This window comes from Taudactylus pleione, unplaced genomic scaffold (genome assembly GCF_031769625.1).
Source record: "Taudactylus pleione unplaced genomic scaffold, aTauple2 ptg000037l, whole genome shotgun sequence".
In the NCBI taxonomy this organism is placed as follows: Eukaryota; Metazoa; Chordata; class Amphibia; order Anura; family Myobatrachidae; genus Taudactylus; species Taudactylus pleione.
The window spans coordinates 20,075,940-20,100,130 of NW_028284439.1; the positions used below are offsets into that span (position 1 = coordinate 20,075,940).

A 24,191-nucleotide genomic window follows, 5' to 3' on the forward strand; every position below is an offset into this window, starting at 1 on the left:
CCTTCCACGAAGGTATTTTAAATTCACCGCCTCCAGAGGTTCGTATAGGGGAGACTGTAAGAAGGTTAAGTACGAGATCCAAATCCCATGGAGCCGTAGGAGGAACAAATGGTGAAGGAACCCGAATCACACCCTGAAGAAAAGGCTGTACATCCGAGCTTCTTCTGTAAGAAAAACAGTCAGAGCTGAAATCTGAATTTTCAGAGAACCCATGTTGAGAAAATGGCTTGCATAAAAAGCATAAAACCTGCAAAAATGATGGTAATATCTAGAAGTAACTTCTTATTGGGTTCCAAGCATAGTAGGGATTACCCTGGACAGGATCCCGTTATAACCTAATATGGCTGTTTCAACATCCAGACCTTCAAACATAGCGGCTTTAAGTCTGGCTAGATTAAAGGACCCTGTAGTAAGATAAGTTCTTTCAGAGGCAGTGGCCATGGATCGTAGATCACAATACCAAGCTCCGCGAAGCCAATTCGGAGCTACCAATAGAACCCTAGACAAAATTGAACCTGCCACTGTGTTGACAATGCGTATCACATTGGTCTCTCGTTCAAGAGTAGTAGAGGCAGTTGATGACTTAGGGTGCATACACACCAGGACGATATCGGCACGATTAAGGTAATTGGAACGATGAATAGTGTAAATCGCATAGTGTGTACGCACAATTGCGCGCTCCCACTGGTCGTATGTGACGTCTTATGATTGTCTGTGCAGCACAGACAATCATAAGATAACGCATACGATAAGGTGCCAATTGCACAGTGTGTACGGACAACCGGACGATCAGCCCACTGTACAGCGCATTCGATTTGACGATTCAACAAATCGTCAAATCTTATGCGAAATTGGACAGTGTGTACGCTCAATTTAGGAAGTTCTTCCTTCAAGGGAAATTGGATAGGAAATCGGAACGATTACAAATCAAACAGGTGTGTACCCTGCCTAAGTCTTGATGCCATGAGGTCGACCTGTGGAAGACCCCTCCGATAGACCAGCTGTAGAAAAAAACCTGTGGATGTAGCCCCTGGATGCAACCTGCCAGCTGAGGTAGTCTGACTACCTATTTACTACTCCCATTGCGAACTCTATCGCGCAGGTGTGAATGTGGCTTACTTCCTTCATCTCTGTGATGTCTAGCGGGCTTGGAACCTTAAATAACAACCCTCCCATCCTCTTCAGACTCACTTATATGGTAAGAAGAGTCCAACCTCACACTCCGAATCTTTTCCCTCCACTAGGTGTACTAAGCTCAACCTTCAGAGAAGAGATATCAGAGTTCTGGAACTTAACCTTCCCGTTGGTGAAGGAAGAGATGGGATTCTGTCCACTGAGAGAGGAGGTGTAGCCAAGACGTTCTTGAGTGAAAACGTCTGAAAGGAAAGGCTTTGAATGCCGTAAGCATAATCCTATGGAGGAGTCGAAAGACCCTCCTCACAATTTTCTGAATGGCAGTTGATATCTTTGAGGGAGGAACCCTCGCTGACTTAAGCTGTAATAGGACCCTGTAATGGGCCTTCAGCAGAAGATCCTCCAGATGAGGTATGATAGTGATCCGCTGTATCCGCCGGAGAGACCTCATCACAGTCATGAATATACTGGGGGATAAATAATAAACTTTGAAAATAAGTTTTGAAATACGAAACCTTGAACGCCTGGGAGAGGCGACTAGATAGGGCTACTTGATATCCAGAGATATCGTGCATAGTCCTGCACTCCAAGAGGGAAAGGACTCTGGGGGTCATTCAGTCCCGGTCAAAAGCGCTGAGTGCTCACAACCGGGTCGATGTTTCCCCACTGGGCATGCGCACGTCGGAGCCGGCTCACACGTTCGCATGCGCGAAACCCGGCTAGCGACGGGCGCTCCGTCGCTAGGGGTTTTGTACCAAAGGGGGCGAGCTGTCAATGGTGAGTGACAGCTCGCCCCGTTTGGGAGGTGGGCAGGGGGCGTGGCTGGCCAAACGGAGGCGTTCCCGACGGAACGCTTGCCGTTTGGGGGCGGCCCCACTGACATCAACAATGATGTCAGTGGGGAACTTCCTGCTCGATCAGCGCAGGAAGCTCCCTGGGGCTTGCGGGTGCCGAGACCCAACCTTAGGGTCTCGTCGCAAGCCCGAGACGATGGTCTGGACCAGCACCCTGGTCGGTCGGCCGCCCTCATTCAGAGCGACCACTTGCATCTAACGACCGCCTCTGAATGAGGTCCTCTATCCTTAGGAATTGAGATATGTCAAGCTCGGAGAAGGTCTAACCGAGCCGTCCGGCTTCGGAACAACGAAGAGACCAGAGTACAGTTTTCCCCCCACCGGATTGGGAATCTGGACTACCACTCTCCTGGATAGAACTAGTGTATAGTTTTCTGTAAAACAATACTCCTGTCATGCAAGAGTGTGGTAAAAAAAACAAGTTAGAGGAGAATACAAAACAATCTAAAAACAACCTGTGCCCTCAGGGACTGCAACTCAGTCCACACTCAGGAGCACCACCCCTTCAAATATAGCAGAAACAAAACAATACGAGTGGTCCAAAGAGCGCTGTCCCTCATAGATCACGTCTTCTCCTATTCATTCATGGGTAGTGCAATGATCTCAAATGAGGAGAGAAGATAATACACAGTTATATTCCAAATGATAAATTATATTTCCAATGGTCCGTAATAGGTTTAGGAGCCACTCACCTAAAATAGGTGAGATGCGTTCATGTAAAGGTATCTTTTTGAAGCTTTTACTCTGGTCATAGATAAACACAACACTCTTCAGTGCTTACTCCCCTCTGGGCAAACACTCACCTGAAATCAGGTATAGGCGTTCACAGAAAGGTATCTTTTTTTTCTTCAGGAACAATTAAAACTCCATCCTTAACAGAGATGACTTTGTGGAAATTACAACCAAAGGATAATGCAACTCCAAAGGGATAAAATTGCACTACCCATGAATGAATAGAAGACGTGATCTATAAGCGACAGCGCTCTTTGGACCACTCATATTGTTTTGTTTAAGTTAGAGGACAAGACTAAAAAGTCAAGCTTGTATCTCGAGTGATGAGAACCCGGACCCAAGCGTCCATTCCAGATTCCGTCCTACCTACTATGAAGTCCATAAGACGCTCTCCCACACTTGGGATCCCCAGGTGAGAGGAAAACCCAGCAAGCACTAGGCTTAGTAGATGTTATTGCGACTCTGCCCCGGACCTCAAGAATCACGTCCCGTGAATTCGGAGAACTAAAAGGACCTAGGTGAGGGACCAGAGAAAGAATTTCTAGGGGAAGGAGCCGCAGACGGAATGTAAAAGGAGTACTTCTAGATCCACTGCCAGTAATACACTATTTGCTAATGAAAGTGATTTTACAGCTGTCTGAATTCCACATGACAGGTCGCAGTTAATATATATCAGATGGGACTGGAGAGTATACGTCAAACTCCAGCCCGATGTCTTAAAGACATGGTCCCAGGAACCGGAAATGCGAAACCTGATGGACCTACTAATTAAATAATAATAATAACCGCCGGGACATCTGAAACTTGTTATCCGGATGTTCCCCAACATAATCCAGTCTTACTGAAACTGGAAATGCAATATCCTTTATTTCTTTTAAAAAGAAAAAAGGGTGGAGCAGGACAAGTGTCCGCCTTCTGTAGCTGCAATACCTGGCGTATTGCGGAAAATAAAGCCTCTATCGCATTTGACACCGTATAGTTGAACGGGCCCTAGATTTTAGCCAAGGTCATGCTACTAGAATCCCTGACCTGGAAATCCCTCTATTGTATTAGCAGAGAAGCTACTGGCTCCCCATCTGGGAATCGCACTCTGGAGGGCAAGACACCACTTCTAAGTGAATAAACTTTTAAAATTCAGTTGCATTTAGAATGCCGTACCAAGACGACGAATGCATAAGCCTAAAACAACTGGTATTCCCAGGGTGTCTTCAGGAAGGAGAGGCCATAGAGCTTTACTACATGGAGAACATACAAACTCCACACAGCGGGAACCGCACTGATAACAGAGCCCCCAGAGCTGTCATTTGTGTATATGGGTGTGTGCTCACTATGTTGAGCCACAGCCAGATCACCTGAGATTAGAACACAAGTCCCCTCCATAGGAGGACCTGTGAACAGACTGAGTTATCGTAAACTCTCCTGCCTAATATTTGCTGGTAAATAAATGTAGCATGATACATACAGACCCCCCACATACAACAGTAAAGTGTAGTGAAGAAAAAAAAAGGTCTAAATAATAACTGTGATACAGAGGCAGGAGAGAGCCGCACCCAGCCAACTAGCGCTCCTAGCAGTGCCAGGGAACGCATAGGCATAGAAAGAAGCATTCACTTATACTTAAGTGCTCAGCTGCCCTGCCTAAACCCTGCTGTGTACTTACAGTCAAGGATTAGGCTTCTAGTTCTCAGATGCAGATCTGTAATGGCCGCCAGCACTCGCTGGCAGAGAGAAGCAGGACTCCAGATGTAGCTCCGCCCCTCCGCTATGGCGCAATTATTCAAATGAGCGCACTAAGGATCTAATGTGTGCTCTCACGGCACTATCCTCAGCCAGCTGATGTGACCACCGGGGTTAGAGCTTGCTGCTCTCGTCGGTCGGAGCAGCCCACGCTACGTACATGCTCTACCCACAGCTACAGGGAGACAGCCGGAGGAGCCAGATAAGACAGCAGCGTTCTGTTGCTGCTCCGCAAACAGAGCAGTGTCCCACAGCGCCTTGCTTCCCGGCTGTTTACCTGCAGTGTGACAGCCGGGGGAGTTAGATAAACTGCATGTTTGAATCTGCTCCTTAAATTTTTGCAGTTCCTGAGACCCCCAGCTTGTGCTGCTGCGCAGCGTCTTACAGCGCCTTGAGCTTGCCTGCTTCCCGGGTGCTTGTAGTGTGACAGCCACGGGATGTGTGGCAGCCGGGGAATTTGCAGACAGGCAGTGCAGCTACTGCCTGTCTGTCCTCAGTGTAATGCTTCTTACTTCAGTGCAGCAGCGCTCTTTCAATTAAAAAAACCTGAGGAGAAGTGTAGCAACACACCCAGCTCCACTCGGGCACAAACTTAGACTGAGGCTTGTAGGGGGGTATAGAGGGGGAGGAGCTAGTCACACTTCTTGAAATTTAAAGTGCCCAGGCTCCACTTAGCACCATCTATACCCCCCACTGTCTTTAGCCTCCAGTGTCCCCTAGTGGATGAAGAAGAAATAGAGGAGAAAAACTGTAAATCAGTTTTATACTAAATATACTTCTCCACAGGACCATCCAAATACCTGACAATAAAAGGCTAATCTCTGACAATCCAGAAACTGGCAACCCCTTATGTACTAGATGATAGTGCTCCCAGAAGCTCCTATAGGTCAGTAGGGGCAGATGCATACAACAGACGGCTTACTCGGATTTGATTTCGCAGTTGCTCCGCTTCCTGCCGTAGCTGTTCCAACTCACTCATTTTGAGATCGTAGATCTATTTCACACCGTGGCCACAAACCGCAGGAACGAATCTGAAATAGAGAGACAAAAATGAAGGAAATTAATCCCCAACGTCATTAACGTAAGCACATCACTGATAAGTGGAGGAATGAAGCTAAATGTATTCAGTTGTAAACGAGCATTCATTTCACAGAATTTATATATTAAGAGATGCTTAATAAACATTATTTAATAATACCAATATCAACAACTAGAAGTTGCAGCGTTGTAAATTGAAAAGGTCATAGAATTATTTTATATAAGAAATGCAAAATAAAGACAAATCCAAATGTAAAAAGGGGAAAAAATAAAAACCGTGCAAATAGGTTGTAATGGCACTTTGTTGTTTTTTGAACTGTTCTATAAATGGTTGGAGATAGATTATGCTCTGCAAAGTTTATATTTAAAACACGTGGGAGATAATATAGATAAATACACAGTGTGGTTACACGACAAAAACCCTAAGGCCAGTGGCTCTCCCTAAATTCCTTATTACACACCTCGCTCCATAACAATCTATATTGGACACACATACTGAATTAAAGGAGGTGTCCAAAAATGCTGTAAAGTACGAAAGCTTTCAAAAATAGCAGTGTTATTAGTTTGTTTTTTTCAATTAACAAAATGCAAAGTGAATGAACAAGAGAGAAATCTAAATCAAATCAATATATGGTGAGACGACCCTTTGCCTTCAAAGAGCATCAATTCTTTTAGGTACACTTACACACAATTTTTGAAGAAACTCGGCAGGGAGGTTATTCCAAACATTATCGAGAACAAACTACAGATCTTCTTTGGATGTAGGTTTGCTCAAATTCTTCTGTCTCTTCATGTCATCCCAGACAGGCTCGATGTTGAGATCAGGGCTCTGTGGGGGCCATATCATCACCTCCAGGACTCCTTGTTCTTCTTTACGCTGAAGAATCAGAGGCCTCCATGATGGATCCGTACCAACCTGTATTTTTCAGCATTGTGGACACAAGTAATCTTGACCAAATCTCCAATTCCATTTGCTGAAATGTAACCCCAAACTTGCAAGGAACCTCCACAATGCTTCACTGTTGCCTGCAGACACTCATTGTACCGCTCTCCATTCCTCTTCGGCAAACAAACTGCCTACTGTTACAGCCAAATATTTCACATTTTGACTCATCAGTCCAGAGCACCTGCTGCCATTTTCGGCACCCCAGTTTTTGTGCATAGTTGAGTCACTTGGCCTTGTTTCCACATCGAAGGTATGGCTTTTTGGCCACAATTCTTCCAACGAAGACCACTTCTGCCCAGACTTCTCTGAACAGTAGATGGGTGTACCTGGGTCCCACTGGTTTCTGCCAGTTCTGAGCTGATGGCACTGCTAGACAGCTTTAGATATCAAAGGGAAGTAAGCATGATGTGTCTTTCATCTGATGCACTAAGTATCCTTGGACAACCACTGCGTCTACAAGCCTCAACGTTGGCCGTTTCTGTGTGCTTGTTCAAAAGAGCTTGAACAGTAAATCTTGAAACCACAGTCTGCTTTGAAAATTTTGCCAGGGAGACCTTGCTGATGCAGTATAACTACCTTGTGTCTTGTTGTCGTGCTCAGTCTTGCCATGGTGTGATCTGTGACACAATACGGTCTTCCACCTCACCTATGTAGCAGAGTTTGGCTGTTTCTTACTCAATTTTAAGCCTCCTACACACCTGCTTCTCTTTCAGTTCATGACTATGTTTCAGCCCACATATGAAAATGATGTATGATTGGTTAATCATACACCTGACAAAATGCCTAGAAAATCCCTGCCTTTGTGCAAACGTACCTAGTAATTGATGCTGTTTTGAAGGCATAGAGTGGTCACACCAAATATTGTTTTGATTTAGATTTCTCCTCTGTTGTTATTTCACTTTGCATTTAGCTAATTGTTAAAAACAAACTATTAACACTTCTATTTTTGAATGCATTACTGCTTTGTAGCAGTTTAGACATACCTGCCTAAAACTTTCACACAGTGTGTGTATATTTTATATACACTTTTGTAATGAAGCAGCACTCTGAGGCTTTGTGATGATGAAAAAATTTACTGCATCAGCTTATCAACGCTTCAGGGTCATCCCCCTTCGTCAGGACGTTGATAAGCTGATGCAGTAAATTTTTTCACCATCAAAAAGCCTGAGAGTGCTGCTTCATTACAAAAGGATATGTGTAGGGGGATATATATATATATATATCATCAAGAAGTAGCCAGGTGGGGGCCTTCGCAATAATAAAATGTTTTAAACCCTGACCTTATAATGATTTGAAATAACATTTTATATATTGATTATCCTCTTATTATTAGAGGCTCAGTCATCTGATTATGAAAAAAACTGCAAAGTCTGTAGGATCTGGTCCTTTTTATGCAGCTCCCAGATACTGTCCCCACTTGCAGGTTTCCAAAGTGCCGGGTGGTAGGCTGTTCCTTGCCGGGTGGTGCACCCGCAAAAAAACAGCTTTTACACACACACACACACACACTCTATATATAATACTAGTGTTTGCTCGCAGGTTCGCTCACGTGGATGTCTGCTATTGCTCAGTGGAACTAATTTTACAAAGACAGTAGTGGCATCTAATATTCTTATGTATGTTTTATATTTTAGACATTTGAAGTTTTTCCTTTAGTCTCTAAAGAGGTATTGCATTGCACACTTTTTGCATTTCCATTTGTTGTTCACGCTCAGGCAGACTTTCAGCTAATCGGCTTAATCTAGCTTGCTTAGCTTTGGTGGAAATCTTGGACAGATTCGATCTCTTTCGAGACAGCATTATTGTATTACTATAATAAACAGTACACCTATAATCAAGATGTAAACCAGAAAATTAAATTCAAGGGACAATCAATCTCACAGTCCAGTCTAAATCCAAATCTTATTTGTAAATCCCAAATCTGCTGCTACTTAACCTACAGTAACACTGAGGGGCTGCAAGTAACATGATCAGTGACTATGGTATGTAGTATTTGTCTTGGTGTGCCATCTACTGAATTAACATATATACTGCGACTTCATGAGCCAAGATAAGCTGCCTTATTAGTCCTTCATATATAGTTGAAATTTCTTGTAAAATAGAGCTTTAGATAGAGCTTTAGAGATAGATATATATATATAGATATATATATATATATACACATATACACACACACGCACACAAATATCTATGTATTTTTATATGCATACATATAGAACTGTTTGCATTCGGGATGTGCAATCAGGGTCATGCAGTCAGGGTAGGCAGTGCCTCCCCTGTCATACTTCAGAGTTTTGATATAAAAAAAAAATTATTTTTATACATGCATGCCTCCCCATTGACCTCACCGCACTTCACTGTGTGCAATATATGTATATATATTTATATACATAGTCATTTTGGACTTGAGGAGTCTGAACAAATGCAGATAAATAAAAACTTTTTTGTCTCCATAGTTCATAAACAGTCCCTTAAAGTATATTTGTCCCCCCAAAAATTATATTTATATACATAGCCATTTTTAGCTTGAGGAGCCTGCACACTGCAGGCGCCGCATGTCAAGCGTCTGGTTTTACATGTATTGCTCTTCTCCCCGATGACACATTGATATAAGACAGTCATCTAGAAATAAACTGAGGTATAAGCTATACAATATTTAAAAACACAATCCAAAATTCATCCTGTAGTTTTTGCGTGTTGCCGGTATGGACAGAAAAAAAAACCTCAAAAGTGTTAAACAAATCAAAATATGTTTTATATTTTAGATTCCTCAAAGTAGCCCCCTTTTGCTTTGATGACAGCTTTGCACACTCTTGGCATTCTCTCAATCAGTTTCATGAGGTAGTCACCTGGAATGGTTTTGAATCAACAGCTGTGACTTGTCAAGAGTCAATCTGTGGAATTACTTAAGGCCCCCATACATCAGAGATTGATTGCAGCAATCGTGCAATTTGCAATCGATTGTGTATAAAAATCTTTCCCTTTTTCAATCGAATGCAGAATTGCCACAATCTATTGAAAAATGGAAAGATTTTTATACACAATCGATTGCAAATTGCACGATTGCTGCAATCAATCTCTGATGTATGGGGGCCTTTACCTTCAGAATAAGCAAAAACCATTGATTGAGAAGGAGCGTCCAAATTTTGACTGGTACTGTATAATATATATTATATTATAATATATATATATATATATATATATATATATATACACACACACACACACACACAGTATCAGCGGCACTCGGAGACTTAAGACTTTTAATGTACTCACCATATCAAAGGGGCATGCTGGCCCCGAAATGTTATTAGTCTATGGGGTAGATGTATCATAGTGGCACTTAACGTGCCGCTATAACGCTTCCCCTCTTTACCGAGGCGAAGCAGGGAGCACTACCGATGAGATGTAAGAACATCTCATCGGCCGGAGAGGGGGAGCGAATACTCCCCCCTCCAGCGCTACCCGCTAGAGACCACAGCACATCAGCCTAGTGCTGATGCCCTGTGTCTCGTTCCTGGCCAGCTCCACTGAGCATGCGCGGGATCTCGCAAGTATAGAGAGATCACCGCGTGCAGCCTGGAGCCGGCAGCCACCGCAGCAGGGACAGCGCTGTCCCTGCTGTGGGGATAGGCTAGCTCCAGGCTGTAGCTGTCGATAATGACAGCTACAGTGGGCTGAATGGTCAGGAGATATGACCGTTCGTACATGGCCCAGGCTATTGGCGCTGCTATCTTGTAGATAGCAGCGCCGATAATGACAGGGACTGTCATTTACCGCCCAAACATAACTAGTGTTCCCTCTAGCTCCGGCGGGAGGCAGGGCGCCGGAGCTAGAGAGGGCATGTCTGTGCGCGCGCGACCGAGAAGGGGGCGTGGTCATCGAAAAGGGGGCGTGTCTATAAGACGCGTCCCCTTTTCGTCACTCTTGGGGGCGTGCCCGGCACTTACGGACACGCCGGGCAGCCCCCAAGCCCTGCAGACAGGGAGAATAGATGCCGGGCGCATGCGCCCGGCGTCTATTCTCCGGCGGTGACCGGGTCACAGCACATTTCTTCACCCGCGGGACACTGCGACCCGCGGGTGAAGACGGTTCCCGCAGGCTGTTAGGGCAGGGCGCTTTTTGCCCTCCTTCTGGAGGGCAGGGCGCTTTTTGCCTTCCAGAAAGAGGGCAGGGCGCCGCACCCCGCTAAAACAGCCTAGCGGGAACACTACATAATGTGTGCTGATACCGTTTCTGGGCTTCATACATCTCCCCCTATGTCACTTATTTGCATTAAAAGTCTAAGTTTCTGAGTGCCGCTGAAACTGCCTCCATATTAGAAATTATCCAGGCAATGGAGTACATTATAACTTTCCAAGCAGAGTGCCAGTCTTCCGAGACTAACATTATACACATATACATACAAACACTATATAGACAAAAGTGATTGGATATCCCCACACAAGCGAAAAGCATACCATGTATACTATTGCACACAAGTCCAAATGGTCACTAATGTGGCAGTTTCGACAAGAACACTTCGTAGGGAGGCCCACGCACTTGCAGTTCTACGGAAACAACGCATGTTTTTATCAGGACGACAATGCCACCTGTAATGTTTCCGGGCCAACGCTGGACTGGTATACAGAAACTTCGGTAACCTGGATGGACTGGCCAGCTCAGAGTCCAGATCTTAACACCATTGAGAATATCTGGGATGAATTGGAGCGACTGTGGCGTTCTAGACAGTCTCGACTTTCTTCAGTGTCACAGCTGTTCACTGTACTTAAGGTGGAATGGCAAAACATACCGCCTGCTTTTGTCCAGGAACATGTGGACAGTTTGCCAAGAAGGGTGTCTGCAGTAATCACTGCACGTGGTGGACCTACAAAAGTACTGACGTCAATAAAATCTTGTTGATCTATTTAGCGTCCAATTACTTTTGCCTACATTGTGTGTGTATAATATACACACACACGCATAGATCTATCTTTAGGAGCAACTCAATTCCCAGTTCAGCGATCTAGCTCCCGGGATGAATGACTGGAGTTATTTCATTGACCAGCGCTGTATATCTGCGACTAGAGGATTTCTGCTCTCACACTCCTGAGGTGCGAGAACAAGAATGACTCATCTAGTGCCTCAGGGCAGCATCGTATCGAAGATGCAGTTTAGCAGGATTAAGCCCCAAGCAATAGTTGCAGTAAACTGCATCTCCCGACTTTAGTGCAGGGCACGAAGCAGGCAATTGAATAGGTCTAGGCACTCATCCCAGAGCTAATTTTCAGAGCTCGGAATTAAATTGCCCCTCCTATATATCTAATATTATATACAAACCCCCTCATCGGAATCGGTATGATTTACCGCCGGACGTATGCCCGACATGGGTGAAAATCCTGATCGTCCCTAAGGTAAGTATTGACTAACCTAATTCCGTACCCTAACCCTCCCTTAGGGGTACCTAACCCTAACCTTCCCCCCAGTGCCTAACCCTAATCCCCTCTCTAAGTGCCTAAACCTAACCCCCCTTTCCCCGCCGCCTAAACCTAAGTCCCCAGGGGGGTGCCTAACCCCAAGCCCCCCTGGGGGTGCCTAACCCTAACCCCCCCTTCCCCTAGCCTAAACCTAACCTCCCGGGGGGGGGGGGGTGCCTAACCCTAAATCCCCCCCCAGGAGCCCTAAACCTAACCCTCCCCCAACCCGCGGCTATCCACGCTCGGCGCCCCTTCGATCGGGATGCCGGGCGCCGGTCTCCCGGCAAAATGACAGGCGTCTAGATTTAGACGCCTGTCATTTAATCCTCGCCGGGATTAAGCAGTCGGGATGGCGGTTGTCGGGATTAGGCTCGTCGGCTTCCCGACTGCATACCCCCTCATCAGCCATAATTTTGAAACCACCTGCCTAGTACTGTGTAGGTCACCACAATGCAGCCAAAACAGCTATGACCCACTGAGACATGGACTCCACAAGACCTCTGTAGCTGTCCCATGGTATCTGGCACTAATACGTCAGCAGCAGATCCTTTAAGACCTGTTTTCCCAGCACATCCCACAGATGCTCAAATCGGATTGATATCTGTGGAATTTGGAAGAAGTCACCTTGAACTCTTATGTTCTTCAAACCATTCCTAAACAATTTTTGCAGTGTGGCAGGGTGCATTACCCTGCTGAAAGAGGAAATGGTCATCAGGGAACACAGTTGCCATGGAGTGTACTTGCTTTGCAACAATGTCTAGATCTTTGGTACCTGTTAAAGTAACATTCACATGAATGCCAAGAACCAAGATTTCCCAACAGAACATTGCACAGAGTATTACACTGCCTTTGCCGGCTTGCCTTCTTCTCATAGTGCATTCTTCTCATAGTCCATCTCTTTCCCAGGTAATTGACGCACACGCACCTGGCAGTCCACATGATGTAAAAGAAAACGTTATTTATCAAACCAGACCACCTTCCATTGTTCCACAGTCCAGTTCTGATCCTCATGTGCCCATTGTAGGTGCTTTCGGAGGTGGACAGTGTTCAGCATGAGCACTCGTACAAATCTACGGCTACGCAGCAAGCTGCAATGCACTGTGTGTTCTGACACCTTTCTATCATACTTAGTATTAACTTTTTCAGCCATTTGTGCTACAGAAGCTATTCATTGGGATAGGACCAAACAGGCTAGTCTTCACGCACCATGACCCTGTCGCGGGTTCACCGGTTGTCCTTACCTGGCCCACCTTTGGTAGGTACTAAACACTGCATACTGGGAACACCCCACAAGACCTGCTGTTTTGGAGATGCTCTGACCCAGTCGTCCTGCTATCACAATTTGGCCCATTTTTACTGTTTCCAACTTATCAACTTCAAGAGCGGAGCGTTCACTTGCTGCCTAATATATCCCACCCCTTAAAAGGTACCATTGTAACGAGACTATCAATGTTATTCACTTCACCTGTCAGTGATTTTAATTTTACAGCTCATAGGTGAAATTATTAATTATTATATACACCGCCCCCCCCCCCCCCACGATCCTAAGTGTATCACTGCTCTTTAGTTAAAGGCACAGTTAGCCTCCAATCAAATTGACCATTTGCAATGGTCAACACCTCTGATCCCATTCAGATGTATTTTGGTACCATGTAAAATTACCTAACTGGCTGGAATTGCAAAAGGTACGTGTACCTTAATACAAGTGGTTTGTGGGAATGAAAAGACACACCCCCAACATGCAACATGGACATTTTTATTTACGAATTATGGACCTGATTCAGAGTTGTACACCAATGCTGCCGTCGCGTCTGTGTACACAGCTGCGTTGTGAAAATATGCAAATGTCACAGACGGGAGATGTATTGAGACGCCCACCTGTGGCTTTGCAAATCCAAGCATGTGCATAAAATGTTGCAGCATCTGCGTGCAAAGATGCATCATTGGTCGCAGATCATTCAATTATTGCAGTCTTGATTAAATCAATGGTTCTGCAGAATAGATACCGGAACTATATTCCTTGCGTACAGGATGGCAGTCGCAGGGTGAGACACACCTCTGAAACAGTTGCGACAAGCCTGTATTCCTTGTCACCACTCCTACCAAACACTCCCTGACTGTCAATCACACTGCGAATATATATTTGGTGCAAGCAAATACGGTAATGTACCTTGATTCACGCGCAGAGCAACTCAAACACTTGTGCAGAAGGCCAATAATCGCTCAACTACCAAAACATCGGCATAGCTTACAACTCTGAATCAGGCCCTATGACCACAGGAGGGATAAGTAAAAAAAAAAAAAATTTAAAATAAAGAAAAATATTTTTTTTCCCCCATTAGAAATAATTTGTCGAGATTCAATTTGCGCTCTCCAACCACTTCAGTTGCTAGGTAGCAGCAATTTGCATATTAAGATTGTCAGTGCGCCCCCACTCTACATAATCACATTGTCAGGCCAACGATTAAGTGAGCTGGGCAGAATTTGGACACAAGACACAACATTCGATCAAGAAGTTAGCAGCCCTGTTGTTTTTTATGGCATTCATGAAGTATCACTTAATGTAGGTTTAAGCAAATATGTAGAACTCAGAGCTGCCTGTTAATTACGTTTAAGGTCCAGCTGGAAATTTTAAAGAAAACCCATAGAACATGTGCAAAATATTGGAACTGTTCCAAAAGTATTACCAATTGGTATTGTTTCAGGTCTAAGATCATTTAGTTGGATATATGAACCTCATTTCATATAGGGGTGATTCAATTCTTCCGCTGGAAGATGGCTCCTGAGCTAAAGCCTGGGAGCTGTTCAATGTCTTCCAGTGACTAGCCCTGAGGCTGCAGTTATTGTTGATTTTTGCTTGCGCCCTCCTGAGGTGCGAGTAAAAATCGGGTCAAGTAGGGCTTTGGGGCTAGTCACGTCCTAACAGCTGCACTTATCCCAGGAGCAGCAGCAGCTTAATGCGGCTAATCCCGCGGAAAAGTGTCCGTTGTGGGAAGAAATGGAATTCCTGTGACAGAGATGAATCGCTCCGACAGAGGTGTATGAAACCACAATGCCTATTAGTTCAGTTCTGGGACCTATGCCTTCTAAAACTCAACTCCATCTGTGGCTTCACGCCTTTCTCTTCACTACATCACAATATTGCCCTTCTCTCTCTCATGTCCATGCTCTCACACAATTACTCAGTGGACAAGACACTGCCTCCCACAAGAAAACAAAAACAAACACAGAGGTAAACTTTTAGTGCCCATATGAATTTCATCTACTACAGTTTGTGGACAGGTGTGGTATTTATATTTCCCACATAACTATCTACTGCGCCATTGTGTAAAATATTAGCAGTCCCATGCAATTATAACATGTACTCAATATTCATATCTCATGTGTTGACCTGAACTCCATCTAGCTGGATAAATGGAAAAAAATTGCTTTAAGAGATAACTAAAAATTTCTTCTGTGCTACTATATTGATGTGATTGCCTTATAAAAAAATGGGCTGGGGGATTAAATTCAGTGCAATTTACTGCTGCGTACATTACCGTTTAAAAAGCTAGCCAAACCAGTGACTTTCCAGAGCAGCTCTATGGGGAGTGCTTTTACCTGACTGTGCTGGGGGCAATTATAGGTCATCAGGCAGAATTCAAAGAGCACATAATTCAGTCAGCTTTTTTGGCTTTTTATCCAGTTTTGAGTGGAAATTGTCATAATTAAATACATTAATTCATCTAAATAATGTACATTAATAGATATATATTTCTCTTGAGATACTACTGAACTACAAGTTCCAGCATGCCGCTGACTGTGCAGAATGTTAGGCCTTGTAGATCTGCAACAGCTAGCGTTTCATAGGTTGTGCATGAGGTAGACTGAATGGCGTAAATCTTTTTCACAGAGCTTGTACTACAAAAACCACAATGAACTGAAACGACTGTCAGAAACTCATATTTCAGTGTCACTATCTCCAAACAGATTTACAACTACACACTTGGAGTAGCTACAGTACATACTTAAGAACATCCCCACCAGGAGGCAAAACAGGAAATGATCTTGGGTGCAACCTTGATCTGAGGTCACTTCGCTATTGTCTCCCCCCTTCTACAGCTCTGGAAGTGTTTGCCTCCATCAGACATCTAGCACAACAACAGGAAACAGTCAGCCACGCCTCTGTTAGGGAAGTAAATGTTAGCTTACCCTGCACTTCCAGAGGCTCCACAAATGTGCAGCACAGTAATGGGTTATTGATATAGTTTGTCAATGTTATAAAAACTAGAAGCAGAACTTGATAAAAAAAAAGTAGACACATTTTTAGACCAGTAGTAAAAGAGTTCACGGGAACATTTATTTTTGTCTTTTTAATCAGCGGCCCAATTGAAAAAAAAAAAAAAGTAAAACACAAAACAAACCACACATGCTAATTGTTTTGTCTCCCTGTGTTCTTCACTCAATACATCATAGTCTAGTGTACTCCAATTTAACTGCAATAAAATGCTCTGTCTTGTTGCTCCAAACCTAGCATTAAAAAAGCACAGCTGCATAGTCTATTGTATAATCTGTCATGTGCTGGATCCTCTGCTGATCTGCAGGGTATACTTCTTGTAGCAGGTGCTGGGTGATAGGGAACGGTCCAAAACCAATACCAATTGTACATTTAAATAAAAAATAAATTAAAAAAACTGAGCAGAAATGTTACAGCTCAATTGTTATAAACATGACCATCAACATGCTGAGGAACAGATCGCTGGTTATTTACCAACTAGACATTTGCTTTCATTGATGGGCATCTACTAACATTACAGAGTACTCAGAGGTGACATTACTTTAAAGTGTCTAGTGCGGATTATACACTGAAAGCAAGTGTTTGATTGCCTGCTATGGCTTTAGTACCGATTAAACCTTTCAACATTGTTAGTAAATAAGCCACCTTGTTAGTTAGGGTTATTATGGGTTACAGCACATTTGTACATTGGGCCTGATTCAGATCCGCACGCAAATGCCGATGCAGTGAACAGCAATTTCAAAAATAGCTAATGACTCACTTGCCGTCCAGTGCTTAGGAGACGCGCACTGAAAGCATCTCATATCCGCCGCTCATGCACAAAACCAGAACACCTTTCTCTTCCTGTATAGTCTGTATTGGTCAGTGAAGCATAGTTTATGGTATATATCTGGCCTGGTTTTTGCTCCAACTCAGAGCAAGTTATCTCCTTTGATCTGCAAGCCAATTGAGTCAGTTGTAGCCTGTCTTAATCAAGGGTTACCACTCCTTATATTCAGTCTAGGGGTAGCTGGGGCTGTTTGCAGCTGGGGTTAAAAACACCAAGTGTTAAATGCACAAAGTGTGATTACATAACAGTTAATCAAACAGTTGAACAAACATTGACCAACATCTAAGGTAATTTCAGATTAAGATACCATTACTTTAAAATTTGTCTAAAAAAAAAAACAAAGCTAAAACTCACCATGTACTACACATTTCTTTATATCAACTCCCTCCTTTGTATTTTCTCTAAGGATATAACATCCCTAACTCTCCCTGCATCTCCCCTCTCTGGGCACACTGCCGCCCTATTGAGTCACTCACCTCCTCTAAAAACTAATGAGATTTCTTTTCATCAAAAATTGACTATTACAGCCTCATTGTGTCACTATAAAAAATTTTTACACACCTACAACAATATCTACTTCTCCATCCTCCTGCTTTTATTATCTGGTGACATATCACCAAATCCAGGCCCCACACACGGACAGCGGATATACTATGGAATAAATATCCTGCAAACCTCACGTCTCCCATCACCCTCCAAAACAATAAATGTGCCTTATAGAATTCACACTTGATCACAACTTATTATTTTACTTCTGAACATCTCTTAACAATAACTACTTTTACCAATTTCTACATTTACCTGAGACTGCTGGTTTATACGTTAACCAAACTCTCTAAATAGCCCTTCATGAAGTGGCTTCTGCCACCCGTCAGACTTCACGTAAACTGATATAACAGCCATGGCTTTCCACAGACACCTACAAAAACTGCCTCTTAAAGTAGAATGTCAGTGGCATAAATCTTAAATCAAATGACTTCCACACATACTGTAAAATAGGAATCCACCCATCTGTCATCCTAACCCTCTGTCCAATGCTCACTGTCTACCCCATCCGTGTCACCCCTGTCTGTTTGCCCATCCCCTCTAGAATGTAAGCTCTCACGAGCAGGGCCCTCTTTCCTCTTGTGCTTATCCTTTCTTTACTTATATTATCTGCTCTATACTCAAAAGCACCTAACCCGTGACTTTTGCCATCCTGCTTCTGTTGCAGCAGTGTTTATATACCATGTACTTGTATTGCATTGTCTTAAACTGTATGACACTGTTTTCTTGTTCTGCTCAAATGTCTATGTACTATGTCTATGTACTATGTTTGTGCACTATGTTTATGTACTATGTAAGGCGCTGCGGAACCCTTGTGGCGCCATATAAATAAAGGATAATAATAATAATAATAATAACACCTATTATGCGGCCTTCAGCCCTCTTAGTAAGTCTAAGCTGTTGCAGACATAGCGGGCTTTCCAGGCACGCAGAGAGCTCTCCAGCTGCAATCAAGGACGCAGTGGCTAATTTATGCACTGCCCGGAAAACAGTGGTACCTATGATAGCGTTGTATAGTGATTAAGCACAATTCAATAAATGGTATAACAAAGGCTAAGAATTAACACTGATATACCCAAAGCATGATGGAGTCAGGAGGAAAAGAGCATGGAACGAAGGGAAGAATAGAAAGACCCACTATGGCCAGTAAAAGTAGTGATAAGTCACTTAGGGCGACAGGAATAGGAAGTAAATCAGCACTCAATAAACCTATACCCAACTAGAGGGCTGACAGACATTATCAAAATCGGAGGAGATTGGAAAGTTAATGAAGGTGCAGAGATAGTGCTAGGAGTATAGAATAAGGAAAGAGGGTTCTGTCCATTAGGACACAATAGTCTAAAGGTGGGTTTACATTACACGGCCACCCAATACATATCGTTCTGACGCAGATCAGAACAATATATCGTACACATAGTATAGTGTGTATGACCAGTCCTTCGCTCATGGCCATTGTTCATTTAATCGTACCATTTGCTGTGTTGTGCATTAGAAGAGATGATTCCATGGCCGACGCGGTGCTGTTGCATGCAGCATGTAACTATACATTGCACCATCATATGCCAGATCGTGTAATGTGTACAGTGACGCAATGTGTCATTACATAACATCACTGGTTCGCACCGTCGTAAGGTGTGTACCCAGCTTAAGTGTTGGGTGGACAAAGGGGCAGAGTAATGAATTAAGAGGGATTATAGACTTATGAAGCAAATCCTTATAAACTTGTTTGAAGATGTGGATGCTGGTAGAGATTAGGGTGAGGGAGTGAGTTCCAGAGCAGTGGAGCAGCACAAGAGAAAATATGAGATATGGTAAGAACTTACCTTTGTTATCTCTATTTCTACGAAGTCTATAGGGTTCCACAGGATACCTTGGGTATAGGTGTGATGTCAGTCATCGGGCACCATAGTGTTAAGCTTTCAGCCTCCCAGGATGCACTAGGGTCCCCCTCCTATACCTCGCCCCCGAGCCAAGGCACCTCAATTAGTTACCAAGCCATAGGCCGGAGAAGGAGAAGGAAGAGAGAGAAAGAAGATCTGGATACACACAAGAATCACACTCTCACCAGAGGGAGACGGAAAAACCGGTGACCAGAACAAAGCCCATCTGCAGCATAGGTGCGACAGGGTGGGAGTCCTGTGGAACCCTATGGACTTCGTAGAAATAGAGATAACAAAGGTAAGTTCTTACCATCTCTCATATTTTCTACTTCAGGGTCCATAGGGTATCCACAGGATACCTTGGGGATGTCCCAAAGCAGTATCCTTTAAGGGTGGGGACGCTCCTGTGCTGAAAGGAGAATCCGCCGCCCGAAGGAAGCATCCTGAGAGGCGAAGGTGTCAAACCTGTAATACCTCACGAAGGTATGGACAGAGGACCACGTAGCAGCCTTGCAGATCTGGACTGCAGAGGCACCACGTTGAGCTGCCCACGAAGGACCCACAGACCTAGTGGAATGAGCCTTCAAAGAAGGAGGAACCGGCAGACCTTCATGAAGATAAGCTTCAGAAATAGCCATACGGATCCAGGCTGCCAAAGTTTGCTTTGAAGCAGGCCAACTCTTTTTACGGAAGCCATAGAGGACAAAAGGCGTCCGACTTCCTAAACGAAGAAGTGCTGTCAACATAAGTCCTTAAGGCCCGCACAACATCCAAAGTGGCATCACTCACTGAAAGGCCAGGTGAGTCAAAGGCCGGAACAACTATTTCCTCGTTAACATGAAACTGGGAAACAACCTTGGGAAGAAATTCAGGCCGAGTGCGGAGCACTGCCCTGTTCCTAGCGTTCCCGCTAGGCTGTTTTAGCAGGGTGCGGCACCCTGCCCTCCTTCTGGAGGGCAAAAAGCACCCTGCCCTCCAGAAGGAGGGCAAAATGCACCCCGCCCTCACAGGCTGCGGGTGCAGTCTTCACCCGCGGGATGCAGTGTCCCGCGGGTGGAGAAATGTGCGGTGACCCGGTCACCGCAGGAGAATAGACACCGGGCGCATGCGCCCGGCATCTATTCTCCCTGTTTGCAGCGTTTGGGGGCTGCCCGGCATGTCCGTAAGTGCCGGGCACGCCCCCAAGTATAATGAAAAATGGGACGCGTCTTATAGACACGCCCCCTTTTATGACCACGCCCCCTTTTCGCCCGCGCGCACAAAGTTGCCCTCTCTAGCTCCGGCACACTGCCTGCCGCCGGAGCTAGAGTGAACACTATGTTCCCATGAAAAATCAAGAAAGGGGGTCTACAAGAAAGAGCCCCTAAATCAGAAACACGTCTGGCCGAAGCAATGGACAGAAGGAAAACAGTCTTAGCTGTTAGCCATTTAAGATCCACTGAGCCCAGTGGTTCAAACGGCGGTCCCTGGAGAGCCCTCAGGACCACAGCCAAATCCCAAGGCGCCACAGGTGGAACAAAGGGCGGCTGAATGCGGAGAACACCTTGCATAAAGGTGCGCACATCCGGGATTGTAGCAATCCTACGGTGAAACCAGACAGACAGGGCCGAAACCTGTACCTTCAAAGAAGCAAGGCGAAGCCCATGATCTAGTCCCGCTTGTAGGAAGGCGAGTATCCGAGACAGACGAAACTCCCGCGGTGCATAACCTCTCGGTCGACACCACTGGAAGAACTTATGCCACACGCGATATTTCCGAGCTGGTAACATGGTACGCACTACAGAGCTGGAAAACCCCCTGGACCTCAACATGGCTGTCTCAACAGCCACGCCGTCAAAGACAGCCGAGTCAGGTCCGGGTGAAGACAAGGACCCTGCGACAGAAGGTCCGGTCGTAGCGGCAACCGCAGAGGACTGTCCACGGACAGACCCTGAAGGACTGAGAACCAGTGCCGTCTGGGCCACGCGGGAGCTATCAACAGGAGCGTCCCTCCTTCCTGTTTGAATTTTCGGATTGCCCGTGGAAGAAGGGAAACCGGAGGAAACAGGTAAGCGAACCGGAACGTCCACCGGACGGACAGAGCATCCACCAGAGACGCCTCTTCGTCTCTTGTGCGAGACCCGTACACCGGCAACTTGTTGTTGTGCCGGGACGCCATGAGGTCGATCTCTGGAAGACCCCACTTGTCCACCAGCAGTTGAAAAACGTCCGGGTGCAGGGACCATTCCCCCGGATGAATGTCCTGGCGACTGAGAAAGTCCGCCTCCCAATTTAGCACTCCCGGTATGAAGACAGCTGATATGGCCGGAAGATTGCGCTCCGCCCATACCAGGATCCGAGACACCTCTACGAGAGCCGCCCGACTTCGGGTTACTCCTTGCTGGTTTATGTAGGCCACGGTGGTAGCGTTGTCCGACTGGACCTGCACTGGGCGACCCTGGAGAACCCGATGTGCCTGCTGGAGAGCATTGAAGACCGCACGGAGTTCCAAGATATTTATTGGAAGTTCCGCTTCTGTCGGAGTCCACCTGCCCTGGAACAAGTGTGGACCCGAAACTGCTCCCCAGCCCCGAAGACTGGCGTCCGTTGCCAACAGGACCCAATTTGGTACCCAGAACGGACGTCCCTTGCTGAGATGGGTCATCTGCAACCACCAGGCAAGGGACAGGCGAACCTCCGGGGTGAGCACTATCGTCTGGGACTTTAGAGACTGAGGCAGCCTGTTCCACTTGGACAGGATCAGGTGCTGCAGAGGTCTGGAGTGAAACTGGGCATATTCCACCATGTCGAACACCGACACCATGGAGCCCAGTAACCTCATCGCCGAGTGTAGAGACACCCGGCGGCTGTGCAGACAACTGCGCACCCTCGACTGTAAAGCAGAGATCTTTTCCCCCGTCACAAAGATCCTTTGCTGTCCAGAGTCCAATAAGGCTCCGAGGTGCAGAATCCGCCGAGACGGGATTAGAGTGGACTTCTGCCAGTTTATTAACCAGCCGTGCCGTTGCAGTAGCGCAATGGTCAGGTCCAAGTGGCGCAGAAGGAGCTCCGGAGATCCTGCCACTAATAAAAGGTCGTCCAAGTACGGCAACATGCGGACTCCCTGCAGCCGCAGAGAAGCCGCCATGACCGCCATCACCTTGGTGAACACACGCGGTGCTGTCGCCAGGCCAAAAGGCAACGCCCGAAACTGAAAGTGGTCGCTGCGGATTGCAAACCTGAGGAACTGTTGATGGCGCAAAAGAATAGGGACATGCAGGTAAGCGTCCTGTATGTCCAGTGACACCATGTAGTCCCCAGGTTCCAGCGCCAGAATGATGGACCGTAGGGTCTCCATCCGAAACTTCGGCACCCGCAAAGACTTGTTGAGAGCTTTGAGGTTGAGAATCGGACGATACGACTCATTGGGTTTCTGCACCAAAAAGAGATTGGAATAGAAACCCTGGCCCCTCTGGGAGAATGCAACAGACACTATAACTCCAGCCTGGAGCATAGTGTGCAAAACCTTCCGCAGCTCCATGGCCTTGTTCCGGTCTGATGGTAGACCCGTGGTGAAAAATCGAGCTGGGGGTCTGTGGCGGAAAGAGAGGGCGTACCCGTGGGAGACCACATCAAGAACCCAAGTGTCTGTCGTGGTGACCGACCAACACTGGGCGAACTGCAGCAGACGGCCTCCCACTTTGGGATCCCCCAAAGGGAGGCCCGGACCGTCAGGCCGCAGGCTTGTCATCTGGCTTAGGGGCCGGACGTCTGGTACTCCATGCCCGCTTCCGGGGCTTGGCCGATTTCTTGGGACCAGCCTGTCGGGGAAAAGACTGTGGTTTGGGCCTGCCCTGGGCCCTATAAGACCGAAAGGACGATGGTCCTGAACCAGAAGGAACAGCGGCCGACGGGAGACATGCCGATTTGGCTGCCGCCAGCGTGGCCACAATCTTGTCCAGATCTGGACCGAAGAGAACTTCTCCGTTAAAGGGCAACGCCTCCAAACCCTTTTTGGAATCAGCGTCCGCCTTCCAGGATCGCAACCACAAGGTGCGACGAGCAGCCACCGCTGCTGAAGAAATTCGAGACACCAGGGTACTAATATCGAAGGCCGCCTCGTTGATATAAGTGGCCGAATCACGGAGATTACCAATCAACTCCGCCTGTTCAGCCGGAATCGAAGGACGCCTCCAACGAATCCGCCCAGCGCTCCATAGCTCTGGCAACCCAGCAAATGGCCATAGCCGGCCGCGCTGCCCCCCCGCAAGGGAATAAGCGGACTTCAGGCAGATCTCCACCTTGCGGTCCGTAGCATCCTTAAGGGAGGACATGGATGGCATTGGTAATGTGGCACTACAGACAAGACGTGTCACATGAGAATCCACCTGTGGAGGGGATTCCCACTTAGCAAAATAATTATCCGCAAACGGATAAGCCACCGCTAGGCGCCTCTGCGGCTGGTATCGCTTGCCAGGCTGTTTCCACGCCTCCTCTAAATGGTCCACCAACTGACCCGAAAGAGGAAAGACTGTGGCGTCACCCTTCACATCCTTAAAAAAGGCATACTTGGATTTAGCCGCTGGGGGAACTTCGTCCTCAATCACCAAGGCTGTGCGGACTGCCCGAATAAGTCCAGGAATATACACCTTGGACCTAGCGTCTGCGTCCTTAGTATGGAGAGGTTCCTGATCGTAAGGATCCAGAATCTCCCCATCATCAGACGTCCCTTCGTCATCCTCATAAGGAGCCGACAGAGACGCCACCGGCCGTTTATGTGGCCG

General features: G+C 46.1%; 1 protein-coding gene across 2 annotated transcripts in view; it reads right to left on the minus strand.

The window, feature by feature from the left end:
• The window catches only part of GNB4 (G protein subunit beta 4), a 162,875-nt gene that overhangs the window by 25,683 nt on the left and 113,001 nt on the right, over positions 1 to 24,191 (minus strand). For both annotated transcript variants that reach the window (XM_088452438.1, XM_088452437.1), the window contains exon 2: positions 5,380 to 5,488. In XM_088452438.1, the coding sequence (XP_088308564.1) occupies positions 5,380 to 5,436 (57 nt within the window). In that variant the 5' untranslated portion in view covers positions 5,437 to 5,488. The remainder of the gene's footprint in view (positions 1 to 5,379; positions 5,489 to 24,191) is intronic.